This window comes from Dromiciops gliroides, chromosome 1 (genome assembly GCF_019393635.1).
Source record: "Dromiciops gliroides isolate mDroGli1 chromosome 1, mDroGli1.pri, whole genome shotgun sequence".
In the NCBI taxonomy this organism is placed as follows: Eukaryota; Metazoa; Chordata; class Mammalia; order Microbiotheria; family Microbiotheriidae; genus Dromiciops; species Dromiciops gliroides.
The window spans coordinates 31,660,927-31,686,870 of NC_057861.1; the positions used below are offsets into that span (position 1 = coordinate 31,660,927).

The 25,944-nt window shown below is 42.1% G+C and overlaps 1 protein-coding gene across 1 annotated transcript; it reads right to left on the reverse strand.

The window, feature by feature from the left end:
* Window positions 1–458: 458 nt before the first annotated feature.
* On the reverse strand, window positions 459–24,098 carry ZCCHC8 (zinc finger CCHC-type containing 8). The gene is made up of 14 exons (XM_043976791.1): window positions 23,830–24,098; window positions 17,757–17,799; window positions 15,855–15,929; window positions 15,354–15,459; window positions 13,709–13,786; window positions 12,215–12,318; window positions 12,025–12,090; window positions 11,226–11,286; window positions 10,498–10,640; window positions 10,175–10,317; window positions 5,245–5,363; window positions 4,209–4,295; window positions 3,216–3,336; window positions 459–1,841 (listed from the first exon to the last, which is right to left on the reverse strand). The coding sequence occupies exons 1-14, from the start codon at window positions 24,074–24,076 to the stop codon at window positions 1,063–1,065; spliced, it is 2,172 nt and encodes a 723-aa protein (XP_043832726.1). The 5' UTR covers window positions 24,077–24,098; the 3' UTR covers window positions 459–1,062.
* Between the last annotated feature and the right edge of the window lie 1,846 nt (window positions 24,099–25,944).

Below are 25,944 nucleotides of genomic sequence, written 5' to 3' on the forward strand. Positions count from 1 at the left end.
CCAGCATAGCAGCAAAATGACAACAACAAAGAACTAAATCATTCTAAGGCTAACTCAAGCAATTCCCCTGGCCTTCAAGAAGTGGAAGGATATTATACAGCTTCGTGGAGCTTTTCCCAAGGGAAAAAGAACGTCTCTGACTTTCTGGTTATAGAACAAAAATGTTCCTTGACATTCAAAGACATTTCCTAGAGAATGACAAAGTTAGCATAGTTCCAATTTCATTTAACAAGGGTGGATACAAACTTTTAAAAGTATCCTATTTTCTTTAAGCTTACCAGTTTCCGTATCACAAGAGCACTCTCTTGGGAGCACAGAGTATAGAAACCTAATTAATCTAAAGAGCAGGATATTTACTCACTTCAGAGTTTGGCCCACACTACAGCCACAAAGCACTTATGTCTAGTTTCAGAAGCTTAAGAATATTTATATGAAAACTAATTTATTAAACCTCTGTACACAAGAATGAACATATCTGTGCAGCAAGTTTACATGAAGAATGAGGTTACAAAAAGTAAAAGTGATATTAAAAATTGACCCAGGAAAATCACATATAAAAATACCCCAAATGGTGCGATAGCCAGTAATTCCTGATTCTCAACTGACTGCCGATATTGAAATATAAGAAATTTAAAACGGTCAGAGCTTTAAAAAATTTATATTATTGTTAAACTTATCTACAAGGACAATTAGCAAAATGTAGAAAGAAAAAACAATATACAAAGGACAGATTTTAAAAACTACCACTCCTGAAACTCACAAGTCAAAAAACGGTATAAACCTTAACAATCAATTCAATGAACGCAGACATCATGTTTTTCTTCCCATTTTTTTTTTTTATCTCAGAAAATGAAAAGCTCAATGAGCAAATCCATAGTCTTTCCCTTCTTTAAGCTAAGCCAGGGCTGGCTCACACCACAGTCCAGCTTTGGGTAGCTCTTTTTTAAACACTGAGGAAAAGAACAGAAAAAAACAAAGAATCGCCCACGTTGTTTGTCTCCAGAGAACACAAAGTGAGGATGCAGTTCCACGTCACTAGGGTTAACCCCAAAGCTGTTACTCTTAAGTTTTTTTGTTTTTTTGCTGGTTCCGGGGTGAGTTCTTTAATAAACTTCGTATTCGGAGATAGACGCCAGTAGATTCTGCCATATTCTCAAACTCAAATGGGGTTATTCCAGCTGCAAACTTGCTCATGTCTGGGATAGGGCTGCTGGTCTTGCTGGACGCTGTCGTGCTGACCACCACCTCGGGGCGGTCCTGCCTGCTGCCCTCACTGCCCTCACAGTCCAAGGCCATGGTGCCGTTGTCCAGGGAACCTTCAGAGTCTACCTGGGTAGGCTCGTCCTTCTTGGCCTCTCCACAAAGCATCCCCTCCTCAGAGCCAGGGCTTGGTTTGGAATGCTCAGGGTCACAGCCCTGCACACAAGAGTCTAACATGCCACCTTCAGCTGCTTCCGGAGCAGGGGTTTCTGGCTCATTCTGGCAGGGGGATGAGGAAACAGAATTTCCAGTCAAAGGTGTGTCCACAGGGAGGTCAGAATCACTGTTGGCACTGTCAGCTTGCTCCAGGGCAGCCCAGATCAGCCTCTGCTGCTCCTCGAGTTCTTCCAAGGTCAAAGTATCTTCATCCATGGATGCAGCTCCACTCCTGGGCTGGGTCGAGTCATTGGGAGTGGGAGGAGGGGTACCCCTGGGGAGAGGAGGTGTGAAGCTGGGTGGGGTACAAGGAGGAGTCCCTTGGGGTAGTGGAGGAGGGGTTCTAATCAAGGGAGATCCAGGAGGTAATGGGGGTTGAAACTGAAATCCTTCACCTGGATGAGAACCATGGGGTATCTCCATATCTAAAAAATAAAATCCAGAGGCTCTTTCAGAAGTTAGGATTAACATGTGACTAGCATTTGTAACATGACACAACTTTATCTAGAGAAGTATTCATTAGTCAATCACAAGTGACTTGGTATTCTAGGGATCCAACTGCACATCCTGCCAAGACCTCTGGCTTCACAACTGTTGGGCCTTCCCTCTGCCAATGCAGACTGTACCCTCGCCCACTCCACGGCTCAGTCACTGAAAAGTTGTGGCCCAAAACTTGATCACTCTGTGTTCTGACAACAAGCCAAGTCTGTGCGACTGCCATAAAGAAGTGGCTAAAGGGGTGAGCATGAAGGAAGGCTGAAAAGGGCCATGACTTCTCAATTCCCCAGACTGGTCCTTACTGGGCAGGCAACTGGGAGAAAGCTAGTGACAGATGTAAGAGAATATCAAAAGAAAGAAGCATAGAATCTAGCAGTTTTGTTACTGCCTTGTTCAACTTAACACATGTATTTCTTCAAAAAAAAAAAAAAAGGTTTAGTCTTGGTCTCAAAACAAAGGCTAAACACCGCACTGTCCTAAATCATCAAACAGCAGTATCCAGCCTCGGTCATTTGTGCCTCTCCTCTAGTGGAGACTCAGGGCGGCTTGTGCAGCATCAGCATCTTCTATGCAACAACACTAAGGAACATCACTCGTGAGCTACAAGGTACTGTAGAAGTCATTTGGCCTCAACATCTCATTTTACAGAAGGAGGAAACTAAGGCTCAAAGAGGTGAGGTGGTTAGTAGCCGGGGGGGGGGGGAAGAGGTAACAAGAGGAAGCCTCGGGGGCTATGACTCACAGTTCTCCCTCACTGTGCCACCCCCTGCCCCAAACCAAGACTTCTGGTAATAAAGATTTCTGGTTGTAAACAGTGGCTTTAAGGTTGGCCCAGCTCTTTATGTCTTTGGAAAAGCCATGACTGCTGATTTTTAGGGTTCAAAATTTCAACCAGGTCCTGTGGGATCTAGTCACAACCACAACAGCCTTGCTCTCAGAGCTACTGGAGAACATGGAAAGCTTACCAGACACATCATACTGACCAACCTGGGAAAATGTTTCAATCACTGAATGAGAGCATTGGTTCCCTTTTTCTCAATTACAGAGTCAACAAATTCCTTCTTTTTTAAGATGTGTGTGTGTATTTTACACACACACAGAGTTTTATCACATAGCCCTCGGGTCCCTGAGGAACAAAACAGATCTTTCTGGCTGACGCTAACCATGCCCTCTGAAGGGCAGGGCACTCTAAGCTGCTTCGGCCCCTTTCTGGGCGGTGCTGCTGCTGAATATCTCCTGAGGCATCTCTCTGTGACTCCAGCTTGAGTTATTCTTCTGCTTTGGCAGGAAATGAGACTCACCCGAGTCGAGGTCCATGTCTGTGGCCAAGGATGTTGTCATGCCGCTCCCCCTTCTCTGCTTCTTTGGGCTACAAGGACTAGACTGAGACGAGGGCCTTTTACTGCCAGAATGGGGGCTCGTCTGGAGTTGTGACAGACGCCAGTTATTAGAACAGGGTGACACAGCAGAGCCCCCCACCCCCGCCCTTTGCTTACAAAAGCTGGACTTGACTTCTCAGTCACATAAACAAAAACATTCGCTAAGTGAGTGAGGCTAGCTAGCTCCAAACAAAACCTGCTTAGAAGTGTGCCAGTCTGGTTACTGAGTCTAGGCTCTCACTAGAGTGGATTCGTCTACTGTTTCTTCTTGAACATATCAAATAAACCAAAAGAAAAAAATGACTGCTTTATAGACAGCACAAGAAAAGGTCACAAGTTTCTAGAACTTGCATAATTAAATTTCAGGGAGCTGGAATTTCATGGCAAACGCTATTTGAGTAGTCTGTGCACCCCAGGTGGAGTCTCTCCCACTCAGCTGCAGCTGACCCCCTGGTGACAGACAGAGAGCCTGTCCACGGCCCCCACGCCATGCCTGTGAGAGCCTGAACTCAGGTCACCTCCATACAAGGGGAAGGCATCAGAGAGTGACGTGGGTGGAGGGTCTCTAACAGGAGCGAAATAACTCACTTTGTGGCACTTTAATGTTCCTCAATTTACAACCTTGTGATCATACCTCATAAATCCATGTCTTATGAATATAGAAACTAGCTCAGAGAAAGTCGTGGGAATGAGTTGGGATTTAAGCCAGTATCCCTCCTTGAACTATGACTGGCTGCTTCTGAAGAAGCCTGAGGAGAATGGGGAACTCAGGGGGAGGCAGTCAGAGTCCTTCCTGTCCACCTGTAGAATGACCTGCCTCTCATGCTCATCCAGAACAGGAGCCACTCCCAGAAGGCAGCCTGAGCGAAGGTAGAGGGACCCAGAAAAGATACCAAATGAATCAAGCACACTCACCCCTTGGAAATTAGAAGACAAGTAACTCGCAAACACGTCCTTTTGCTGAGATGCCTGCATTGGTATAGAACCAAATATCCTCCAGTCCTGAAGAATGAAAACAGAAATCTCTTTCTGGTAAGCAAACACTGTCCTGGTGATTAACTTCACGGCGTTACAAGGCAAGCAGAAGACTCAAATGATCACTCTTCCCTATGGGTCAGTTTCCCATGACTGAGAGAACAGTGACATAGCCCAATGGTGCTTACAAACTAATCCCACCACCAAACTGTGCTTCTACACCTGGACTGGCTTCAGCATCATCTCCTTTCAATGTATCCCACTCACCACAACCGACAGGCTAATGCATCCCAAACATGGCTTTCCTCATGCTCAAACATAGATCTACCTCCTTTTACTTCAAATTCAAACTCCTCTCCTCTGGCTTTCAAGGATGTGCACAATTTGGCTGTACCAACCTTATCTCCCACTGCTCCAAATATGCAGCCTGCATTCTGGTAAGGCTGGTCTTCTCACTGCCTCACAAGAAATAACATGCTAGCCTCTCTATTCTTTTGCCACTCAGGGACCCCACCCTGGTACTGACTGGCATGGAAGCTTTAACCTGCTCCATTTTTCTGACTGGGACCCTCCCACCCCTTCCTTTGGCATTGCAGCCCAGTAGCCCACAGATTATGATACTGGGGTGGGAATTAGTGTAAACACCTGACCGTGGCTCCATACTTCCACGTGCAAGCGATCTTGCAGCCTCCCCCAGCAGCAATGACTACGGAGATCCATCCACCCATTGGGCCCACGCTGCCTCTAAATACTGTTATAAGTTCAATTTCATATTTATCATCATCTCAACAATTCTCAATTTTTATATCTAGCTTAGGCTCTAAGACATTTGATTTAAGCTACTCTGGTAAATGGTTTTTGCTGCCTTTGAAAAACAGACTATTTTTGACACGAAATTAACAGGCGCATTAAAATTTAACAATATCAAATTTAAACAGAATAATGTCATCCAAGACAGAAGAAGAAATATACTTACATCTGAAATTCCTTTGGGAGTAGATATGTTAAAGCCAGGATAATTGACCAATTTAGAGAGATCGTAAGTGACACACTTACTCTGAAGCTCTCCTGCTTCAGTCTCACCATCGGCACCATCTATCAGAAAGCATGCAGTGTTGTTAGAACAAAGTATTTAACATAGTACTACACACACTGAGCAGACACAGAATATGTCTGCCCTTAGGACAATTATTCTGACCGTAATTTTAGGGCAAACGACTCAGAGGGCTCCTTCAAAGACAGTGATACAATTGCTGCTATTTCCAGTTCTCTGCTGACCAACACCACTGTGCAGATGAAGCCGACAGGCTCGTCCGCATTGTGGCTAGAACAGTTCTGCCATCTGGCTGAAAGAGCTAACACAGCAGGAAGGGCCTCTCGGAGTCCTGCCTTCTAGTGCCTGAGATAGGTACTTCCTATTTCTGGGCTTTTCTGATAAAGATTTCACATTGATGTATACAGCAGAGAACAAGAGAGGGTGACGGATCATCTACACAGGATAACCAGCTTAAAAATAAACAGGAATCTGAGGTTCTTGAGGCTCATGAGACATTATAAGTATTATCATTGATAGGCATGAATCCTCTTGTCCCATAAAGGCCTGAAAGACATTTAAAATTTACTCAATACATTAAAAATGGATAACCTATGGGGGGCAGCTAGGTGGCGCAGTGGATAAAGCACCGGCCCTGGAGTCAGGAGGACCTGAGTTCAAATCCGGCCTCGGACACTTGACACTTACTAGCTGTGTGACCCTGGGCAAGTCACTTAACCCCCATTGCCCCGCAAAAAAAAAAAAAATAAAAAATGGATAACCTAGAATATTTGGGGAATAGAGAATCCTCATTAATAGTCTCCCCCCTTCCCCTGTAAGTGAAGTTTGGGGTTTTTTTTACTTCAATCCACTGAAATCATTCTAAATATGCTGACACCCTTGCCTAACTTAGTATATATACTCAGTCTAGGTAACTCCTAGACAGAAACTCTCTCCCCTTCAGTGCAGTAACCCGTGTGTAACTGATCTTACAAAGTTACCTTGCCCTGGGCCACACAGTGTCAGAGGCACACATGACTCAAGCCTAGACCTTTTGACTCCAAGGTGTTCTCCCTCTCTCTCCTATGGCCTACATGGACACCAAGGAAGGTCCCTTCAAGGTCACTTCTGTGCTTCTCATTGATGACTCACAGAGGAGTCTCGGGGCTACACTGACCTATGGCCTCTCTACAGTTGGGATACTGGAATCTTTTTTTTTTTTCCCTTACCTTGAACATTTTATTTTATTTTTTAAATTTTTTTAAAATTTTTTTATTTTACATATAAGGTATTTTATTTTTTCTGTTACATGTAAAGATAGTTCTCAACTTTTGTTTATACAAGCTTTACAATTTCAGGTTTTTCTCCCTCCCTTCTCCCTCCCCTAGACAGCAGGTAATCTGATATAGGTTATATCTATATATCTATACACACACACACACACACACACACACACACACACACACATATCCATAATAACATTAATCCTATTTCTGCATTAATCCTGTTATAAGAGAAAAAATCAGGGCAGTAATGCAAAACCTCAAAATAGAAAAAAAAAACAACAGCGCCCAAAACAAAAGAAATAGTATGGTTCATTCAGCATCTATACTCCACAGTTCTTTTTTTTTTTTTCCTTGGATTTGGAGATCCTCTTCTATCATGAGTTCCCTGGAACTCTTCTGTACTATTGCATTGGTGAGAAGAATATAGTCCATCACAGTAGGTCAACACTCAATGTTGATGATACTGTGTACAATGTTCTCCTGGTTCTGCTCATCTCACTCATCATCAGCTCACGCAAGACCCTCCAGGTTTCTCTGAACTCCTCCTGCTCATCATTTCTTACAGCACAATAGTATTCCATTGTATTCATTTACCACAACTTGTCCAGCCATTCCCCAATTGATGGGCACCCCCTCAACTTCCAATTCCTTGCTACCACGTAAAGAGCAGCTATAAATATTTTTGTACATGTGGGTCCCTTTCCCCCCTTCCATGATTTCTTTGGGAAAAAGACCTAAAAGTGGAATTGCTTTATCGCCTTTGGGCATAATTCCAAAATTGCTCTCCAGAATGGTTGGATCAGTTCACAGCTCCACCAACAATGCATTAGTGTTCCAATTTTCCCACAGCCTCTCCAACATTTAATATCTTCCTTTTTTGTCATTTTAGCCAATCTGATAGGTGTCAGGTGGTACCTCAGAGTTGTTTTAATTTGCATCTCTCTAATCATTAGAGATTTAGAGCATTTTTTCATATGGGAATAGATAGCTTTGGTTTCTTCATCAGAAAACTGCCTGTTCATATCCTTTGGCCATTTCTCAATTGGGGAATGACTTGGATTCTTATAAATTTGATTTATTTCCCTATATATTTTAGAGATGAGGCCTTTATCAGAAGTACTGGCCTCAAAAATTGTTTCCCAGCTTTCTGCCTCCCTTCTAATTTTGGATGCATTGCTTCTGTTTGTACAGAAATTTTTTAATTTAATATAATCAAAATCATCCATTTTGTATTTTATAATATACTCTATCTCTTGTTTGGTCAATGGAATCTCTTACTGAAGACTCTTACAGAGCCTCAGGACCCCAGATTCTTGGTCATTGTCTTGGTTCTCTGCGACAGCCTGATCCTGCTGCAACTCCCTGGCTCCTCCCACTGATCTGGGATGAGGCCGTGACTCTATTCCAGACCCTTGAGAATCAGTCTCAGAGTTGGAAGCAACCCTAGACTCCATCTGAAAAGGACACATGGCGAGTAGTCACCAGGTCTCTGCACCTACCCTCCCAATGAAGAGAAAGGACGCTGTTGCCGGAGGCAACCTGCACCATTTTGGTCAGCAAGCTCCCCCTACATCTGGCCTTGACTGACCTTTGGGCAGCTTCCCCCTCTGGCTTCTGGTTCTGCCCTCCAGGGCCAAAGAGAGTAAGCTCAGCTCCTCTTCTACACAAGAACCCTTCAAACACTTAAAGACGGGGTGTGGGAGTCCATTACTGAAACCTCATCTCCTTAAGCAAATTTGTCCTGGAGGAACATGACTAGAAACATAACTGAATTTTAACTCTTCCAGGGAAGAGCCTCAGGTAACTGGACCACTAGGAAACCACAGAGGATGTGGCTCTCTGAGCCTTGATTTCTTTATCCATAAAATGGGGGTAAATCTACCATTTGGATTACCTACCCTCCAGGCTCATTGTGAGGAGAACTCCCATAAATCTCAACCACAAACCAGGGTCAGCCCCTAGGTCTGCTGCATGTATTGTTACCCTTGTAAGTAAGGTCACTCCCCTTGCCAGGCCTCCTCCATCAGCAATGACCTTTGAAAGGCCCCATCCACAAAACGTGAAAGAGGGCCACTAATCACAAACTATGAAAATGGTCATTCTTGTTATTAGGCCGGAATCCATGATTTGTCCTGGATATTCCATATACACAGGCAAATAAGAAACAAACAGCACGATTCCATTTAATCACAAAGTTTTAGGATGGAAAGACATCCTAGAAACTATGTAGTCTAATTTCCTCTTGTGCCAATGAACTAATTGTGGCTTTCTATGGGTAAAGTGACTTCCCCAAACTTCCAGAACCTTCCACCATCTTACTACCTTCTACCTTCAGGCTGACAAAGGCAGTCTTCAAATAAACAGTCTTTTAGAGAAGATAATTTTATTACCACAGAGAGGATTACATAAGCAAGATTAAGACCACCCAAGCAATACATCATTACTTAAAGGGCATGCTGTTTTCACCAGGAGTATGCCCACTGCTTGGCATAGTACATGGCCCAGAGTAGGCACTTAATAAATGCTTATTGACTGACAGACAAAAAGGTAATCATCTCCTCTAAATATCACCAGGAAGGTGATTATTTTTATCAATGCTGGTAAAAGATTTGGGTGATAATAGGACCACTACAGAAATGAGCACTCTGCAACTAACTCAAGGTATAAATATGTATGTCTGTGTAGACATGTGGTTGTCTACTACAATCTGTGGACAGACACCAAAGTCACCAAAGACTATGTTCACTGTATAGAAGTTGATTCATCTGGATACTTCGTTAAAATGACTGCTCAGCAGGAGGAGTTCAGAGAAACCTGGAGGGTCTTACGTGAGCTGATGATGAGTGAGATGAGCAGAACCAGAAGAACATTGTATACAGTATCATCAACATTGAGTGTTGACCTACTGTGTTGGACTATTTTCTTCTCACCAATGCAATAGTACAGAAGAGTTCCAGGGAACTTGTGATGGAAGAGGATCTCCAAATCCAAGAAAAAAAAAAAAAAGAACTGTGGAGTATAGATGCTGATTGAACCATATTATTTCTTTTGTTTTGGGTGCTGTTGTTTTTTTTTCTATTTTGAGGTTTTGCATCACTGCTCTGATTTTTTCTCTTTTAACAGGATTAATGCAGAAATAGGATTAATATTATGTGTATATATATATATATGTGTGTATATATATCTTTATGTATATAGATATATAGATATAACCTATATCAGATTACCTGCTGTCTAGGGGAGGGGGGAGGGAGGGAGAAAAATCTGAAATTGTTAAGCTTGTATAAACAAAAGTTGAGAACTATCTTTACATGTAATGGAAAAAATACCTTATATGTAAAAAACAAACAAACAAATAAATTAATTAATTTTAAAAAATGACTGCTCAGTATGTAACTGGAAAAAAAATACTATTAAGGAAAAAAATATTCTTGTTCTGCTTTCTATCTGGTTCTTATAGTATGAAGCCATTTGCCAGGTAGTGAATCACAAGGATTTCTCACCGACCTCCACCCAGTGGTCCCAGTCACTTAGCTGGCAAAGATCATAACTGTGATGCTCTTCAAACTTAAGAATTAATTCTGTACCTTTTCCATCATAGAGAGCAAGTCCTGAATTCTCCAGTTCAGCCTCTTTGAGCCAACCTGGTGGATAGCCCAATTGTCGCATGCGATATATGAATGGTGGAAGGGTCTTGTCAGTCACCCCAAGTGCATCCTGAAGTTCTTCACTATGAAAAAAAAGATAAGGAAAATGGTTTAAAGGCATGCGGTTTTGTTTTCTTTTGCGCATTCCTATATATGAATCCAGTGACTACTAGGTAACATTTACATACAGCATTTCAATTATTCGGAAGATAATACAGTGAGGAAAAAGAATAAACTTCTCTCTAAAAAGTAATTAGATATACCTAATAATTCCTGGTTTGAATCTTCCAAATCTTTCTTCAACTTCCTCAGCATGGTACCGCTGCTGATAATTTTGGTTGTTTGCCTCTCCACAGGCTTCCATAAACTCCTTCCTCTTCTCACTTATACGAGCAGCATTCCGAGGCTATGATAGAATGTATAAAGTTGTATGGTTTAGGGGGCAGCTAGATGGCACAGTGGATAAGGCACCAGCCCTGGATTCAGGAGTACCTGAGTTCAAATCTGGCCTCAGATGCTTAACACTTACTAGCTGTGTGACCCTGAGGCAAGTCACATAACCCCAGTTGCCTCACCAAAAAAAAAAAAAAAAAAGAAAGAAAGTTGTATGGTTTAAAAATATAGAAATTACAGGAAAACAGTGATCATATTGACCTGGGGTTGGGCAAATAAATGTTTTCTCAAGGACAAAACATTGTACAGATTTTTAGGGCAAAAAATAAAAAAAGGAGGGAGAAGAGAGGGAAGAAGGTGATTTTTGCTCTTTTATAATTACCATATAACTTTATCATAAAATTATCCAATTCCTTAAAGACTGTTTTTAAAGTTTAATTCTTACACAACATTTAGTACACCCGAGAAATTGAAACAAATTCTACTGGCTGAAACTCTGACTTCTCAAAAAGTAACTGAGTACTCTTCAGCTTCTACAAAAATACTAAAAATACAAGAAATTGAATGGTCAAAGAGATGTCATAGAAAGGAAATTTACCATTGGACAGTCTTTCATTTGATGTTCTTCAGAACCACAATTGAAACAGTGAGCCTTTGGTCTAGAAATTCAAAAAGGAAAGAGAGGGTTCATAATGTAAAAGATACAACAAAAAAGCAAAATCAATAAAAAGCTGAACAGTGTTGTAAACAACATCTTTGTGTAGCACAGAAACAAGAAGCATATTATCCTGAGCACAACATAAGGACCTTATAGATCATCTAGTACAACTGCCTCATGTTGCAGATTTCAAGGAAACAGGCCCAAAGGGCAAAAGGTCTTGTCTAAGATCACACAATGTGATGCCCACCTTTAAAAACAAGTACTGAATGTTAATATGCACAGCGTTCTGCAATGGTCTAACAACTAAGAATTCAGGTGCTCTTTCCTTGCTCTCTCTGGGGTTCTGGAAGGGTTGGAGAAGATCACTGCACTAGTGACCAACAGAAGAGTATGCAAGATCTCCTCTCCCAAATTCAGTTTAAGTGACATAGAAAGAAGGTGGGCAAATAGTGGGTAGTTTCTATTATTTAAAGTAGTAAAATCATATGAAAAAGCATTAGGCTTTCCCTCCCAAGTAATTAGGTATGAAAACAATTCTAACAATCAATGTATCTCTCTGTGTATTAAGCACTGAGAGTAGCGTTCACACCACTCTTGGTCCCCCTACCATCTGTTTCCTCAATAAGACTTCACCAGTCATTTATTACCCAGTAACACAAGTGATAGGTATAATGTATACTTTTTAAGCTAAAGGATTTTGTGGGTTCAATATATAAGAACAGCTCTTAGCACAAACCTTTTTGCCTTTACTTGTATTTCTTGCCCTTCTAGAGAAACAATCTGGCTGAAGACTTGCTGGTACCTTTAGTGGATTTTATTAAGGAATAGTTATATGGTGATATTTTTTATTTCTAAGTAAAAGGTGCACTTAAAGCAGAAGTAATGCAAATTGTATAAACCTTCCTTCATTTCACTGAGTAGGATACTTGGGTATTTCCCATCCTTCAGTAAGCTGAGGGTTTTCGTTTAGTAGAGGTTGCCCCAATTTATCAAGGCAAAAATTGGTAAAATATAGGACACTTCCTACAACCTGTGGAAAAACAAGTCAGAAAATAGTGCTATTTAAGTAGAAATAGTAAGTATACAGATGAATTAACAACATAGGAATACTAAATTGAACTTCTAAAAATGCATTTTATTTTCTCTAAGGGGCCCAGAAGTCTATGTCCTATTTATTTAGTGAACCACATCTTGCTGTGTAAGTAAAAGCTAACCTCCAGGGCTCCCTACCTTCACGGAAGGTACTGTTTCAGAGTTCTGCTTATGGGTATTCATGGGTAGGATCAATGAATCTCAGGGTAGGAAGTATCATCTTGAGAATCAAATGGGTATAATTTCCCAAACATTGCAGGAATCCCTTCGATGACATCACTCACAGGTAGTCATTAAGCTTTTGAACACTTCCAGTAACACTCATCCCACCATCACTTCATGAAGTATTCCCTTCTACTTCTGAGAATCTCTACTACTGTTATTTGTTATTATTATAAGTATTTTCCCTTATGAGACGGAATCCTGCCTCACTCTGACTTGTCCTAGTTTCATAAGCAATACAGTCTGCCTTTCTTTTCTATACCTTAGAACACAAAAGTCTTTCAAATATCTGAAGATTGCTATGATCCTTCCCCAGCTCTCATCACCAAATCTTCTCTTCTTCAAAACAAATAACTCCAATTATGTCCACCACCACCACACCAGGATTCCCATACCTACTGCCCCCTTAGTTGTATACCTCCGGATGCTACTCTAGTTAATGTTATTCTCAAAACTTGGCATAGAGAAATGAATAAAATACTCCCACAGCGTCGAATATGATGGAACTCTAACTTGCTGTGATCTGGACACCATACTCTCATTGGATTTCTTAAGTAATCATGTCACACTTGGACAAAGCAAACTCTGAATTAGTTTCCAATCATGTAAAGCCAAGAGATCTTTTCATATGAACTGTTCTTAAGCCCTGTCAGCCTGTGTCTAGAGTGGTACAGTTAACTTTTAACAATGTGAAAGCCATAGTTACATTTATCTTTATTAAATGTCACTGTGTTAGCCTGCCACTCTAGTCAGTCAGGTTCTTTCAAATCTTGATTGCACTAATTTACCTCAGTTTCATGTCAACCTGCAATTCCACAAAGCACACTTTCATATGTATTCATCAAGTCAGAAACACAACTAAAAATCATTAGCTCCCTTACCTAAAGTATATAGTTTAATAGTTCTACAAAATTAATTAAATATCTAGCATGTCTCCCTTTCAAAAGATTTTATACTTTGGAAAATATTAGACACTTTAAAAATAATTTTATGAAGTCTGAGTCATATAACTATCAAAAATAATATTATATTACATTTCATATGACTAACAAAATGGAAAAACATCTGCAAAAAAATAAAATATAAAAAAGCCTATAATAACTTACACTAAAAGCTTCCTTAATTTTTTTTACTGCTTTTGATTTCTTCACTTTATGGTCCTCTTCCAACACAATACTGGAAGGCTAAGATGGAGAGAAAAAACAAACTTCACAATAAAGAGTCTGATTTTAATGCGTACCAAATTCTAAGATGCAAGTATTATTCCTTATGTTATATATTCAAAACATACCACTGGATACAACTCAATATGTATGATCATATTCTGGCATGCTATTCATTTCCACAGACAGAAATGTTGGTGCAAAAGGACAGAGTGCACCAATGGGTTAACAGGAAAACAATAAGTACATATAGTGCAACAGTCTTTAATGAAACAATAATATACCTGAATCCTCTTTTAATGGGTGGTAATTTGGAGATTGATTTGGAATGGACTAAAAGTACAAACAAGTACAATACACTTAGCACAGATCAGACAAAAACCCTAAAATAGCCATAATTTTTTACCCCAAAGTACTGTACAATGATAACTGATTTTCACAATGACCCTGAGGCAATGCCAATTAAAAACTGCTTTCTCACTCAACAAAATATTATGTTACTATTGTTTGTACTATTACAACCTTTTGGTGTTAAGCATTATTTTGTGATGTTTCTTAAAGCAGTATGGCAGGATAAATGGCCAAACAAACTGGCAAATGCACAATATAAACTGGATCCATTATCTTCACATTTAACAGCTCTCACTCACAAAAGAAAAATTTATCAGATTACTTTATGTGTGCAATGTATTAAGTACTACTCTTAAAAAAAAAAGAAAGAAAGGAGCTAGCATTGTATTGCAGCCCTATCTTAACAGGTTAGAGACAAAAAAAAAAAAATCTAAATTCTGGGCTTCAGCAGCCCCAGTAGAAGCAGCCAAGGGTCTTCTAATACAAGCCAGTCACATAATAATACAAGCCTTAGCAAGCCAGGGGATGAATGGAGAGCTGGTTAAAGTGTGTGCTGTAAACATTTTTTTTTTTAATGGGGAGGAATGAGATCTGTTGCATAACCCTTTGTTATCAAAATATCAGCTGAGTGGATCATAGAATTAGAGTTGGAAAGGGTCTTTTAAATTGTCCAATCCAAACTATATTTGTTACCTGATCATGCTAGACAATCTTGGGTCAATTAACAGGATGAAAGAATTGAGAGGTGGAAGAGGCCTTAGAGATACCATCTGGGTCAACATCTATCAAATACCGAAATGGAGAAACTGAGGCCAGATAAAACAGATGAATCCAGTCATCTTTCCACTATTTTTACAATTGTAACTGATGCTGAACATAACCGAATTGCTAAATTCATACAACCCTGCACACACTTAGATGCCCCTGTTATAGAGGGGGAAAAAGCCAAAGACCCTGCTCTTGGGACACCCCTGCTCCCTTCTAGGGCCCCGATCTTGGATGGTCTTTTCCTCTTCTGGGACCATGATTGATCTTAGATGCTCTTTCCTTTCTAGGTCCCCCTTTCCTCCTTCTAGGTCCCATTTTCCTAATCTGTAAAATGATGGTCCGATAAAATAATAGCTCTGCTAAATGGGCAGATCTCTCTGATGAAGGGACAGCAAAGGATGATGGAAAGGACACTGGATTTGGAATCACCAGAACACATTATTTAGAGAGCCTCTGACCTGGGACATACCTGGGGCAGCACGTTAAAGGCAGTCCTCTCGATATCAACTTTCTTTTGCTCTTCATACCGTTTTACTAAATTAGAAACAAATTCCTCGATTTCTTGATGATATTGTCTGTAGAAGAGGAGAAACGACATAAATACAATATCTCAAGGATTAAACATGTAATAAAAATACAATATCCTGCACACTTTAAAAAAGGTTTACCAAATAACTGATCTTTACAAAGTTACATATAAATCTGGAAAATTTACATAATTGCTAATGGCTTAAAAATTGACAATAATTTTTGTTCAAGATAATACCACTTTAGATAGCTTTTACAAATATTTCAAAAACAGGGAAAAACTGTGTTAAAGAAGAAAGCATACAATTTAACCATAGTAATTTCTCATCAAGTATTTCAGTGATTAAAGAAATACTTTATCATTAAAGTAGCACATTCACAAAAGCCAAAGTAATAGTTTTAATGAACATATGAATTTATTATGTTTTTAAAAGTTACTTACTTTGAAATAACATTGTTCATAAATAAAATTTGCAGCAAGGGTCCATCTAATTTAGAATTGTTTACCAAAATCCCACTAAAAGAAAAGTTAGAACATATTTTTATAGTAGATACCACAGTACCATTTATCAACATATATAATAACTCTGTATGTATATAATTAGCCAGTTTAATACAATCTGTCTCAAGGCCTCATTTTATACAAACAAGCTCCATATACCAAAAGAAATAACAACCTATATTTTAGCCAAATCTAGCTGGTACATGCATTCTACATATAGGTATCCTGTTTCAATTAGATAACTGCTAGAAAATTTAGTAGTGAAGTGAATATAATTTTTCTACCGATTTCCAATATAAAACAAGAGATGTATTACACTGGGAAAAATTGAGCCCCAGGATATTATAACGATTTCATATTATATTTGAGAAAGATGTTTTATCAGTTAACCAAAGTACTCAAAATAGTGTGACTATTTTAATTACCTTTTGATTGGCAAGACAACAATCAACAAATTAAATTCTATTAACTTCCTCCCTCCCCCCCAATTCAGTGGTTTATTAGCTTGCAGACTAGTTCAAAGCTTCTTAAACGGTGAGTCCTGACCCCATATGGGGTCACATAACTGAATATAGGTGTCACGAAAAATTTGGCAGCACATGATTTGTAAACTTATTTCATATACCTATGTACCCAGGGTCGAATAAAGTTATGAGTGGAAAAAGTTTAAGAAGGCCTAGATTAGTCATTTCCTTAGTAGGAACTGTCAGACAGTACATACATACTCTCCTGGGAATGAGGTAGAGTTGAAGGAAAGGAAATCAGGCTGAACACTCTTCATCATCAACTCCCTCTCCCTCACAACTTGGATTATTTTTAAATTACCCAAAAAAAGCATCATTACTAAATTTTTTGTAAAGAATAAACAATACGTTTAAGATCTGGCATTCATATTATAATTAAGCCACAGGCTCCTAAAACCATCAGACCTTCCCCACCAAAAAGTCAAATGCTTCCGAGGGTCTAAGTGTTGGGGTTTGGTTTTGTTTTGACTTTTAAATGTGAGATTTCATTAAGGCAGCCATGCTAAGTCAAACCATACTGCTCTAAGTCTTTTAGTCTCAAGGTTCGAGGGCAGAAACCAACAACCTTCACAAACCTTGGGAGGTAGGGAGTGTACACATCTTATCCTCATTTACTAATGAGGAAACTGAGGCCCAGGGTGAAGGTGACTTGCCCAAGAATACTTCTTTACTTTCCATTATACAGCACTCTTTTTATCTTGAGCAGTTCACATCTGTATGCCTCTTAACTCCTTTCAGAAGTTGGGGGCATATACTTTAAGTAAATTAAAACTAGCCAGAGTTGACTATTTAATTCAGTAAAGATTTATTAAGCAGCTGAGTGCTGAGAAGTGGTAAGGTGTAGGGTGAAAAATGAAGCTTAGATAAAAAACAAACTGTATGACAATTTGTCCTAGTCACTCACATTTTTTTTTTAATATTACTTAAATGTTTTCCAAAGAGTCACGACAGGGGCAGCTAGGTGGCGCAGTGGATAAAGCACCGGCCCTAGATTCAGGAGTACCTGAGTTCAAATCCGACCTCAGACACTTGACACTTACTAGCTGTGTGACCCTGGGCAAGTCACTTAACCCCCATTGCCCCGCAAAAACAAAAAAAAAACAAACAAAACAAAACAAACAAAGAGTTACAACAGATTAATAAGAGTATAGCTAAAACTACAAGAATTAGAAAATCTGGCAAATTCAAGCTGATTGTCCTGATTTTTCTAAAACTCTAGGAAGTTTGGAAAAAGAAAGACATAAAACAACATTATTTCTTGTTAACGTGAAGGACAGGACCCTGATGTTATACTAAGGTTTAATCCATGATATCATACCTTGGTCGAGACAGAACGCTGAGTTTTCTTTTCAGTTCTTGATGTTAATTATTTGTTAAGGAACATAAATAAAATCTTTACAATCTGCAGGATTAGCAAGACCATAAACCCACAAATGTTAGCCAGAGTATCTGATGCTGTCGTAGCCAACATAGTGGGCTCCCCCTCCCCCAACCTCCCCAACCAAACTGTAAGCACTTCCTATGAGCAAGTCACTAAGTTCATAAAGCACTGGGGTGAAAGATGAAAAATGATAGTCCTTGCCCTCAAAGTTCTTACCATCCATTAGCAGGGATTAAAATCTGTGTGCTGAAAAGGGTAGATGATGATGAGGGCAAAGAGCTCTAAGAATTTTGTAAAACTAAACTAAAAGGGGCAGCTGGGTGGTGTAGTGAGTGGATAAAGCACCAGGCCTGGATTCAGGAGGACCTGAGTTCAAATCCAGCCTCAGACACTTGACACTAGCTGTGTGACCCTGGGCAAGTCACTTAACGCTCACTGCCCCACCAAAAAACAAACAAGCAAACAAATCCTTCATCTTTAATACCTTTGCTGAGCCACTCCTGGGCATAATCCCCTCCAATGAACTCTTAGATAGAAGAGACACCTATTTCGGGGCGGCTAGGTGTCACAGCGGATAGAGCACCGGCCCTGGAGTCAGGAGTACCTGAGTTCAAATCCGGCCTCAGACACTTAACACTTACTAGCTGTGTGACCCTGGGCAAGTCACTTAACCCCAATTGCCTCACTAAAAAAAAAAAAAGAGAGAGAGAGAGACACCTATTTCCCTCCAAAACATCATATTCTAAGTCACATGTATAATCAGATAGAACCAAATAACACAAAGAGGTAAAGATGGACCGAACCAAAGCAAACACACACAGAAGAGGTTTTGTCGGTGTTTGGGGAGAGAGATGCCATATATAAAGCAACACATAACTTTCATAACTTGTCAGGAAAGAAAAAAAAGTAAAAAAGACAGCAGATAATCGATGAAAAGACTGCAGAGAGAATTGAGGTCTCTTGAAGGCCTTCCCTCCCTTCAAGATCAAACTTTTAACTTCCCTGCCTCTTGTGTCTTGGGGCTTTCCCTTCAATGCAGCAGACCAGAGCCAGACTGTTCTCATCTCTGCCTGTCACAATCTCACTCTCCCTTCAAGACTCAGGTGCATGAAAAAGAACATTCTTTTCCCCCTGAATTTTCCTAGAGCACTTTGGATCTCTCCCTTTGCTCTATTACACTTGACCTTGTAATACACTCCTATAGAAGTCTGTGTACATGTCACATGCCCTCAGCAGAGCACAGGAGCGCAGGGCCAGTCATCTTTCTGGTTTTTGGTATAGTGAACACAGCTAAAGTTTGTTAAATCACACCAGGTTGGCCCCATACTTAATCACTGCATCAACAAGAGCTGATTAAGGGCAACACACAAGTGCACCATGGGAACAAAGACAAAAAGGAAAGGACAAGCTACTGAAACTGGGTCTCCACAGAAGTAGATACAAAATGTAAACAAAGTAGACACAAGGTCATTTCAAGGGGTGCACACCAGCAGCTGGGAAGTATCCAAAATGCTTCCACGGGGAGCTGAGCTTGAGCTGAGCCTTGAATGAAGCCAGGGATACTGAGTGGTAGGAGTAGGGGGCATAAGCAGCAGGCAGGGAAGAGATCTCATTCAGATTAGATAGGGATTCGGCAGCTTCCCCCCTCCCGGGATCCCTGCTCCTGAGGGCTCACCGTATTGATGGCAAACTTAGTGACAACACCAGAGACACACTGAGCTCCAGGCCGGCAGAACTAACAGGTGATCTCTGCTCCATCACAGATGCAATGATTACGTATGAGGTCACCAGGCCCCGGCTAGAAGTCACTTTTAGAGCGCATCGCCACACTCTGGTCACCTTCCTCAAACCCTGCTTCTGTCCTCTGAGAACTAAGTTTCGTTTTCCTGGCCATTCCCCCCCCCCCCCCAGCCTCCTTTGAGATACCTTTCTCATTCAGAAATTGAGGGCAGAGATGGCATCTTGCTTGCGGCCCAGGGCCTAACACAATGTCTGCATATAGTGTTGTAAAATGTTTTCTTATTCACTGATTTATCAAGTGTTTAATGCTGCAAAAAGGAGGAGGAAGTGACTGGTAAGTCCGAAGACTCTTTCTAGCCACCTCCCTAGAGTTTAGCACAGGCGCCTGACCCACAGTGGGACCTTAATAAATGTTGACTGATTAACTGATCTTCCCCCTCCCTGAGTCACCAAAGTAAGAGCCTAAAGGCAGGAAAGGCCTATAGCCTGGCATTACTCTCGCCATCAATCACATGTGGTTGACAGAGCTAGAGAAAACCATGAGGCTGTGCTGACTGGGTCCACTATAAATTTGTTACGAATGTCAACTGGGCCCTCACCACAGCAAGGTTGTCTGCCTTCCCACTAACTAGCTCTCTGCAAGCCTCCCCACCACCCCCTTTGCCCTACACTCTCAGCTGAGGACCTTATCTCATACTTGACTGGAAAAACTGAGACCATTTGTGAGAACTCTCCCTTCTCCCCCATTTCACATTATGCAGAAATATTACTTCACTTTCTCACATGAAGATGTGGCCCTTCTTTTTGCCAAGGCAAACGCCCTTCCCATCTTCTCCAGGAGACTGCCCCATTATCATTCCTATAGCCTCTACTCTTCTATCTTTCCCCCTCTACTGGCTGCTTCCAGGACTAAGACACACTCCTATCTTTTTCTGTCCACCCCCACTATTTATCATCCCATATCTCTCCTCCTCTTCATAGCTAACACCTGAGGCCTTCTGCAATCCGGGCCTCCATTCCCTTTCCTCTCAATTTCAGACCCTGTGCAATCTGGCTTCCTGCCTTACCATTCAACTGTTTTCTCCAAAGTTACCAGTGATCTGTCAAATCCAATGGCCTTTTCTCCGTCCTCCGCCAGCCTCAGACACTGCTGAACATCCCTCTTCTCGTGGGTACTGTCCCCTCTGCTTTCTTCTGGTTCTTCTCCTGTCTATCTGACTGCTCTTCCTCAGTCTTTTTTGCTGGAATTTCATTCAGGTCACTCCCACCAACAACAGGTGTCTCAGCAGACTCTCTGTCCTGGTCCCAGTCCTCTCCTACATCACCCTCTGTGATCCCATAAGCCCAGAGGGTTAGATGATCATTTCTACGAATATGATTCCCAAAGTCTGTTTCTTGCTCTAAGCTCCAATCCCCTATCACCCATGTCTTTTGGCTGTAAATATCTGACACTCACCACATCCATATGTTTTCCCCTCAAGCCCTTCACTCTTATTTACAGCCCAGGGCATCATAACCCTCCTAGTGACCTGGCTCCTCATTCTCACCCTTCCCATATATTCAATCCATGTCCAAATTTTCTCATTCCCACTCTCACAACATTTCTTGTACACATCCCCTTCTCTGTTCTCACAACTGTCACCCTGCTTTATACCCTTGTCACCCTTCCTACCTGCACTACAAGAACCCTTTTGACTGATCTCTTGGCCTCAAGCCTGTCCCCACTCCAATCCCTCCCTCCCACTAAGCTGCCAAAGAGATTTTCCTAAAGCACAGGCCTGACCACATCCACTCCCTACCGATTTAGGAAATTCTAGTGGTTCCCCCCTATTATTTCCAGGATCAAACAGAAAATGCAGTTGGGTATTTAAAGTCCTTGACACAGAAGGCACTAAATAAATGTACATATGCAGAGCTGTATCCACTACTTGGGGGCAAACCACAAGAGAAAATATATTACTTAGATCCACTCTATTTGTCCTCGTTAAGCTTCTAGACAAGCAGAAAAACAAACCTACCTCAGTGTGTTCAGAATACTGTGCTGCCTACCATTTACCAGTCATCGGGGATACAAAACACCCCTCCCTTCCCCAATTGCCTCTGTTATCCAGTCACTTGGATTCTCCAGACAGTCCCAACCTCTAGTACCTTCTAGCCTGGGAGAAAAGGCACTACCTGACCCCACACAAAAAACTACAGTCTAATGAGGGAAGAGACAATATGCAAACCACAACATACAGATAACATATATTTTAAGCATCTACTTTTTTGTGTACATAATGTTTCTTTTCAGGCTGTTCATCCCCAGGGCCTGGCACTTAAATGTTTGCGGATTAACTAAATCAATGAATATTTTATTTTACATTTCTACTTTTTTGTTTTGTGGTGAGGCAATTGGGGTTAAGTGACTTGCCTAGGGTCACACAGCTAGCAAGTGTCAAGTGTCTGAGGCTGGATTTAAACTCAGGTCCTCCTGACTCCAGGGCTGGTGCTCTATCCACTGCATCACCTAGCTGCCCTGATCAATGAATATTTTATTAAGCACCTACTAGGTGCTAAGCACGGTGCAAAGCAACTGGGGATACAAAGAGAAGGAAAAGACAGTCCCTGCCCTCAAGGATACAACATGCAAACAAATAGATACAAAGCAAGCTCTACACTGGACAAGTTAACAGAAAGATGGCACTATATTAAGAGAGAGAGTTGGAAAAGGCTTCCTGTAGAAGACAGTATTTTAGTTGGGACTTAAAGGAATTCAAGACAGTAGGCAGAGATGAAGAGGGAGAGCATTGCAAGTATGGGATTGCAGGGTAGCCAGAGAAAATGCCTGGAGGTATGGGAGTGTCTTGTTCATGGGATAACCAGGGGCATTATTTACTCATCAGAATCTCCTGCCCTTTTTTCTCCCCTCCCATCCCCTAGAAGCACATTAAGCTCCAGGAGGGCCTGGACTATACTGTTCTCAGTAAGCCCAGCATTTAATAAATGCTTGTTTGATAACGGATTATCTCCTCATCTTTATACCTACACATGGTCTCTCCATCAGTAGAAAGGGAAGGGGACTGATTCTGTCTCTGTATCCTAGTGGCTGGCAAACAGCAAGGCTTAATAATTGCTGCTGATTTGCTAATACTCATCTGCTTAAATGTTTTTTCCCTCTTCCTTTCCCTTCCCTCTTCATCCCCCAAGATTCCTGGAGGGCAAGGACATTCAAAGTCAGTCAATGAACATTTATTATGTGCCAGGTACTGGGCTAACCCTGGGGATACCAAAAAGGGCAAAAGACAGTGTCTGCCCTTGCAGAACTCAATCGAAGGGGGGCGGGGGCGGGAGGGGGAACAGGGTCAGATAACATGCAAAGAGCTACACAGGAAAATGCATGAGATGGGACAAGTTGGAAATATCCAAGAGAACTTAATAGACATCTGATTATGGGGCGCGCAATTGGTTTACTTCCTTTCCTTCCCAACCAGTTAAATTGCTAGACAGCAAACCAGGCGCGCCCCACCACCCTTCCCGTCCCGAGCATCTTGGGGTTCCAGAGCAGACACTAAATCAACTGCTAATGCTGATAACTTGTCAACTCACTTTTTCTACTACTTGAGCAGCTAGCTGTAGGGCAGGAGGGGCATCCCCAGTGCTAAGCAGCCAGAAGGCACTTAATAAAGGCATGCTGATGACCTGGTAACTCAGGTACTTAGCCGTGGTCACCCCGCTAGATTCACCTAATACAGCTGCAGGGCAGGATGGGGCATCCCCGGTGTAAGCCTCACCGCAAGCGCTAACTAAAGGCAGGCTAATTAAGCGATAACTCATTAGCCTACCCGTAGTTTCCCCTCCGGGCACAATTTAAGCAGCTGGAGGGCAGGAGGGACATCCCCAGTGCCAGGCACCCAGCAGGAACTTAATAAAGGCATGCCGAATAAGTGATAACTCATCGGCATTCACATGGTCGGCAGCCCTCCAGGCACAACCCGGGAGGGGTATCCGGGGCGCGCACTCAGCAGGCGCCTAATCAAGGTCTGCGGGAAAAGGAGCTGACGCTCCTCGGGGGCGTCCCCAGGCACCTCCCTCCCGCGCCAGGGCCGGCCCCGGAGGAGGGCAGGCGCGGTCCCTCGGGCTCCGGCCCGGACGCCCGGGCGGGAAGGACAAGCGGGCCTGACGTCACCGGGAACCCATACCCATGCCCCGGCTGGCTCGCCGGCCCCCTGCGGGGCCGCGATTCCGGGCCCCGCCGCTCGGCTGGAAGGACGACCGGACGGAAGGATATTCTCGGCGCGCAGCTGCTCGATGGTCTCCTCGGACCTCCGCAGCCGCTCGCGCAGCTCTTCGTCCTCGACGCCGTTCGCCTCCACCTCCGCCTGCTGTGTTTCGTCCTCCTCCCTCTCGTCCGCCCCCATTTCCGCCATACCCTCCTCCGCCCTGAATCGGATGTGAACCGGCTCCCTGGGCGCCTCGTCGTCGCCGCCGAAAGCCTCGAACAGCTCCCGGTCGCCGAAGTCCACCTCGGCCGCCATCTTGGCGCTCTAGGAGAGACGGGAGAAGGGGCGGGGCGACGGGGAAGAGCGGACGGTTTCCCGGAACCGCCAGCTTCAAGTCGACCTGTCTAAACTAGCCAAACGGACTACAACTCCCAGAAGGCAATAGTCAGCCGAATGCGGGAGCGGAGAGGGTTCGGGCGCCAGGCATGCCGGGACTTGTGGTTTAACAGTGCTGAGCGTGGGGTGGGGTGGGAAGGAATCTGGGCGCCCATTGTTCGCATTGCATGCTGGGAAGCCTTGGCGTCCGGGCGGTGTGCGCAGGCGTGCGTTGGGAAGGGTGCTCAGTAGAGGTCTTCGTAGAACGGAATACGAGAGGAGAAAGTTCCGAACGCCTGCGGAACACGACAGTAGAACAGCGGAAAGAATTGAGAAGGAATAGACGATGGGAAGGGAGTGGTTGAAAAATGGATTTAATATTTTTTAAGTATTTTAATAACTGTGTTTCAGTGTAATTGATTTTCTTTTTGGTCCTGTGTATTTTACTTCATTTTGTGCATCTAAATACATGATTCTGAGGAGGTCCACAGCTTCAGTAAACTGCCAGAGGGGTCAGGGACACAGAACAGGTTAGAACCTCCGATTTAAATCAAAATATATGTTAGGCAAGTTTACTTGTTCAGTATTTTATTCCCAAGGTTGTTTGTTCTGAGATGGTTACAGCTGCTTCTTTATGTTTTGTTTTTATATCACCTTTATTTCCCAGCACACTCCCCATACCTTTACATCGAACCATCCCTTATTTAAAAAAAAACATTTTTATTTAAAGTTTTGAATTACAAATTTTATCCCTCCTTCCCTCCGAGAGGCTGTAACTATTCAAATACAGTTTATACATATACAATAATGTAAAACATTTCCATGTTAGTCATTTTGTACAAGAAAGCTTGAATAAAAGGGGGGAAAATGAAAGAAAGTGAAAAATAAATTGCTTCAGTCTGTGTTGAATCAATATCAGTTCTTTCTTTGGAGGTGGAGAGTAAGCTTATCTATAGTCCTTTGGGATTGTCTTGGATCATTGTATTGCTGAGAATAGTTGTCATTCACAGTTCTTCATCAAACAATATTGCTGTCTCTGCACAATGTTCTCCTGGTTCTGCTCTCTTCACTATACGTCCATTCATACAAGTCTTTCCAGGCCTTTCTGAAATCATCCTGCTTGTCATTTCTTAGAGCACAATAATATTCCATCACCATCACATAACAACTTGTTTAGCCATTCCCCAATTGATGGACATTCCTTTGATTTACAATTCTTAGCCACCACAAAAGGACTGCTATAAATATTTTTGTACAAATAGGTCTTTTTCTCTTTTGGGGGATGTCTTTGAGATATAAACCTAGCAGTGGTATTACTGGATCAAAGGGTATGTGCAGTTCTATAGCCCTTTGGGCATAAGAACCATTTCATATTAAAAAGAATGAAGAGAAAATGAGGTGCAAAACCAAGCACGACAGTCACCCTGTCAATAACTTCTGGGTACCACACCCATGGAAGAGAGCAATGTGGAAAGCCCGATTTCCAGTAGCAGGAAGCAGTATTGTGAGCTCCACCCTTCCACTTCAGATCCTCTAAAGAGTTCTGAGAATTCACCAGGCTGAATTCTGATGGGGGAAATCCCAGGCAAAGTCACCAAGTTATTTTTCTAACCCAGGCCGGCATAAGAAAATAGGTCTATGCACTCTGGGATTAAGGTCTGGTGTAGGACCCACCAGTGTGGGGAGCATCCCAGCTTTTTGTTTCGTCCTTTCTCAAAGAGGACCATTGGGAGGTGATGTCATGACTTGCAAAGAATTGAAGTCAGGGAGGGCTGTGCAAGGTCACCAACCTCATTCTCTCCTCCAGA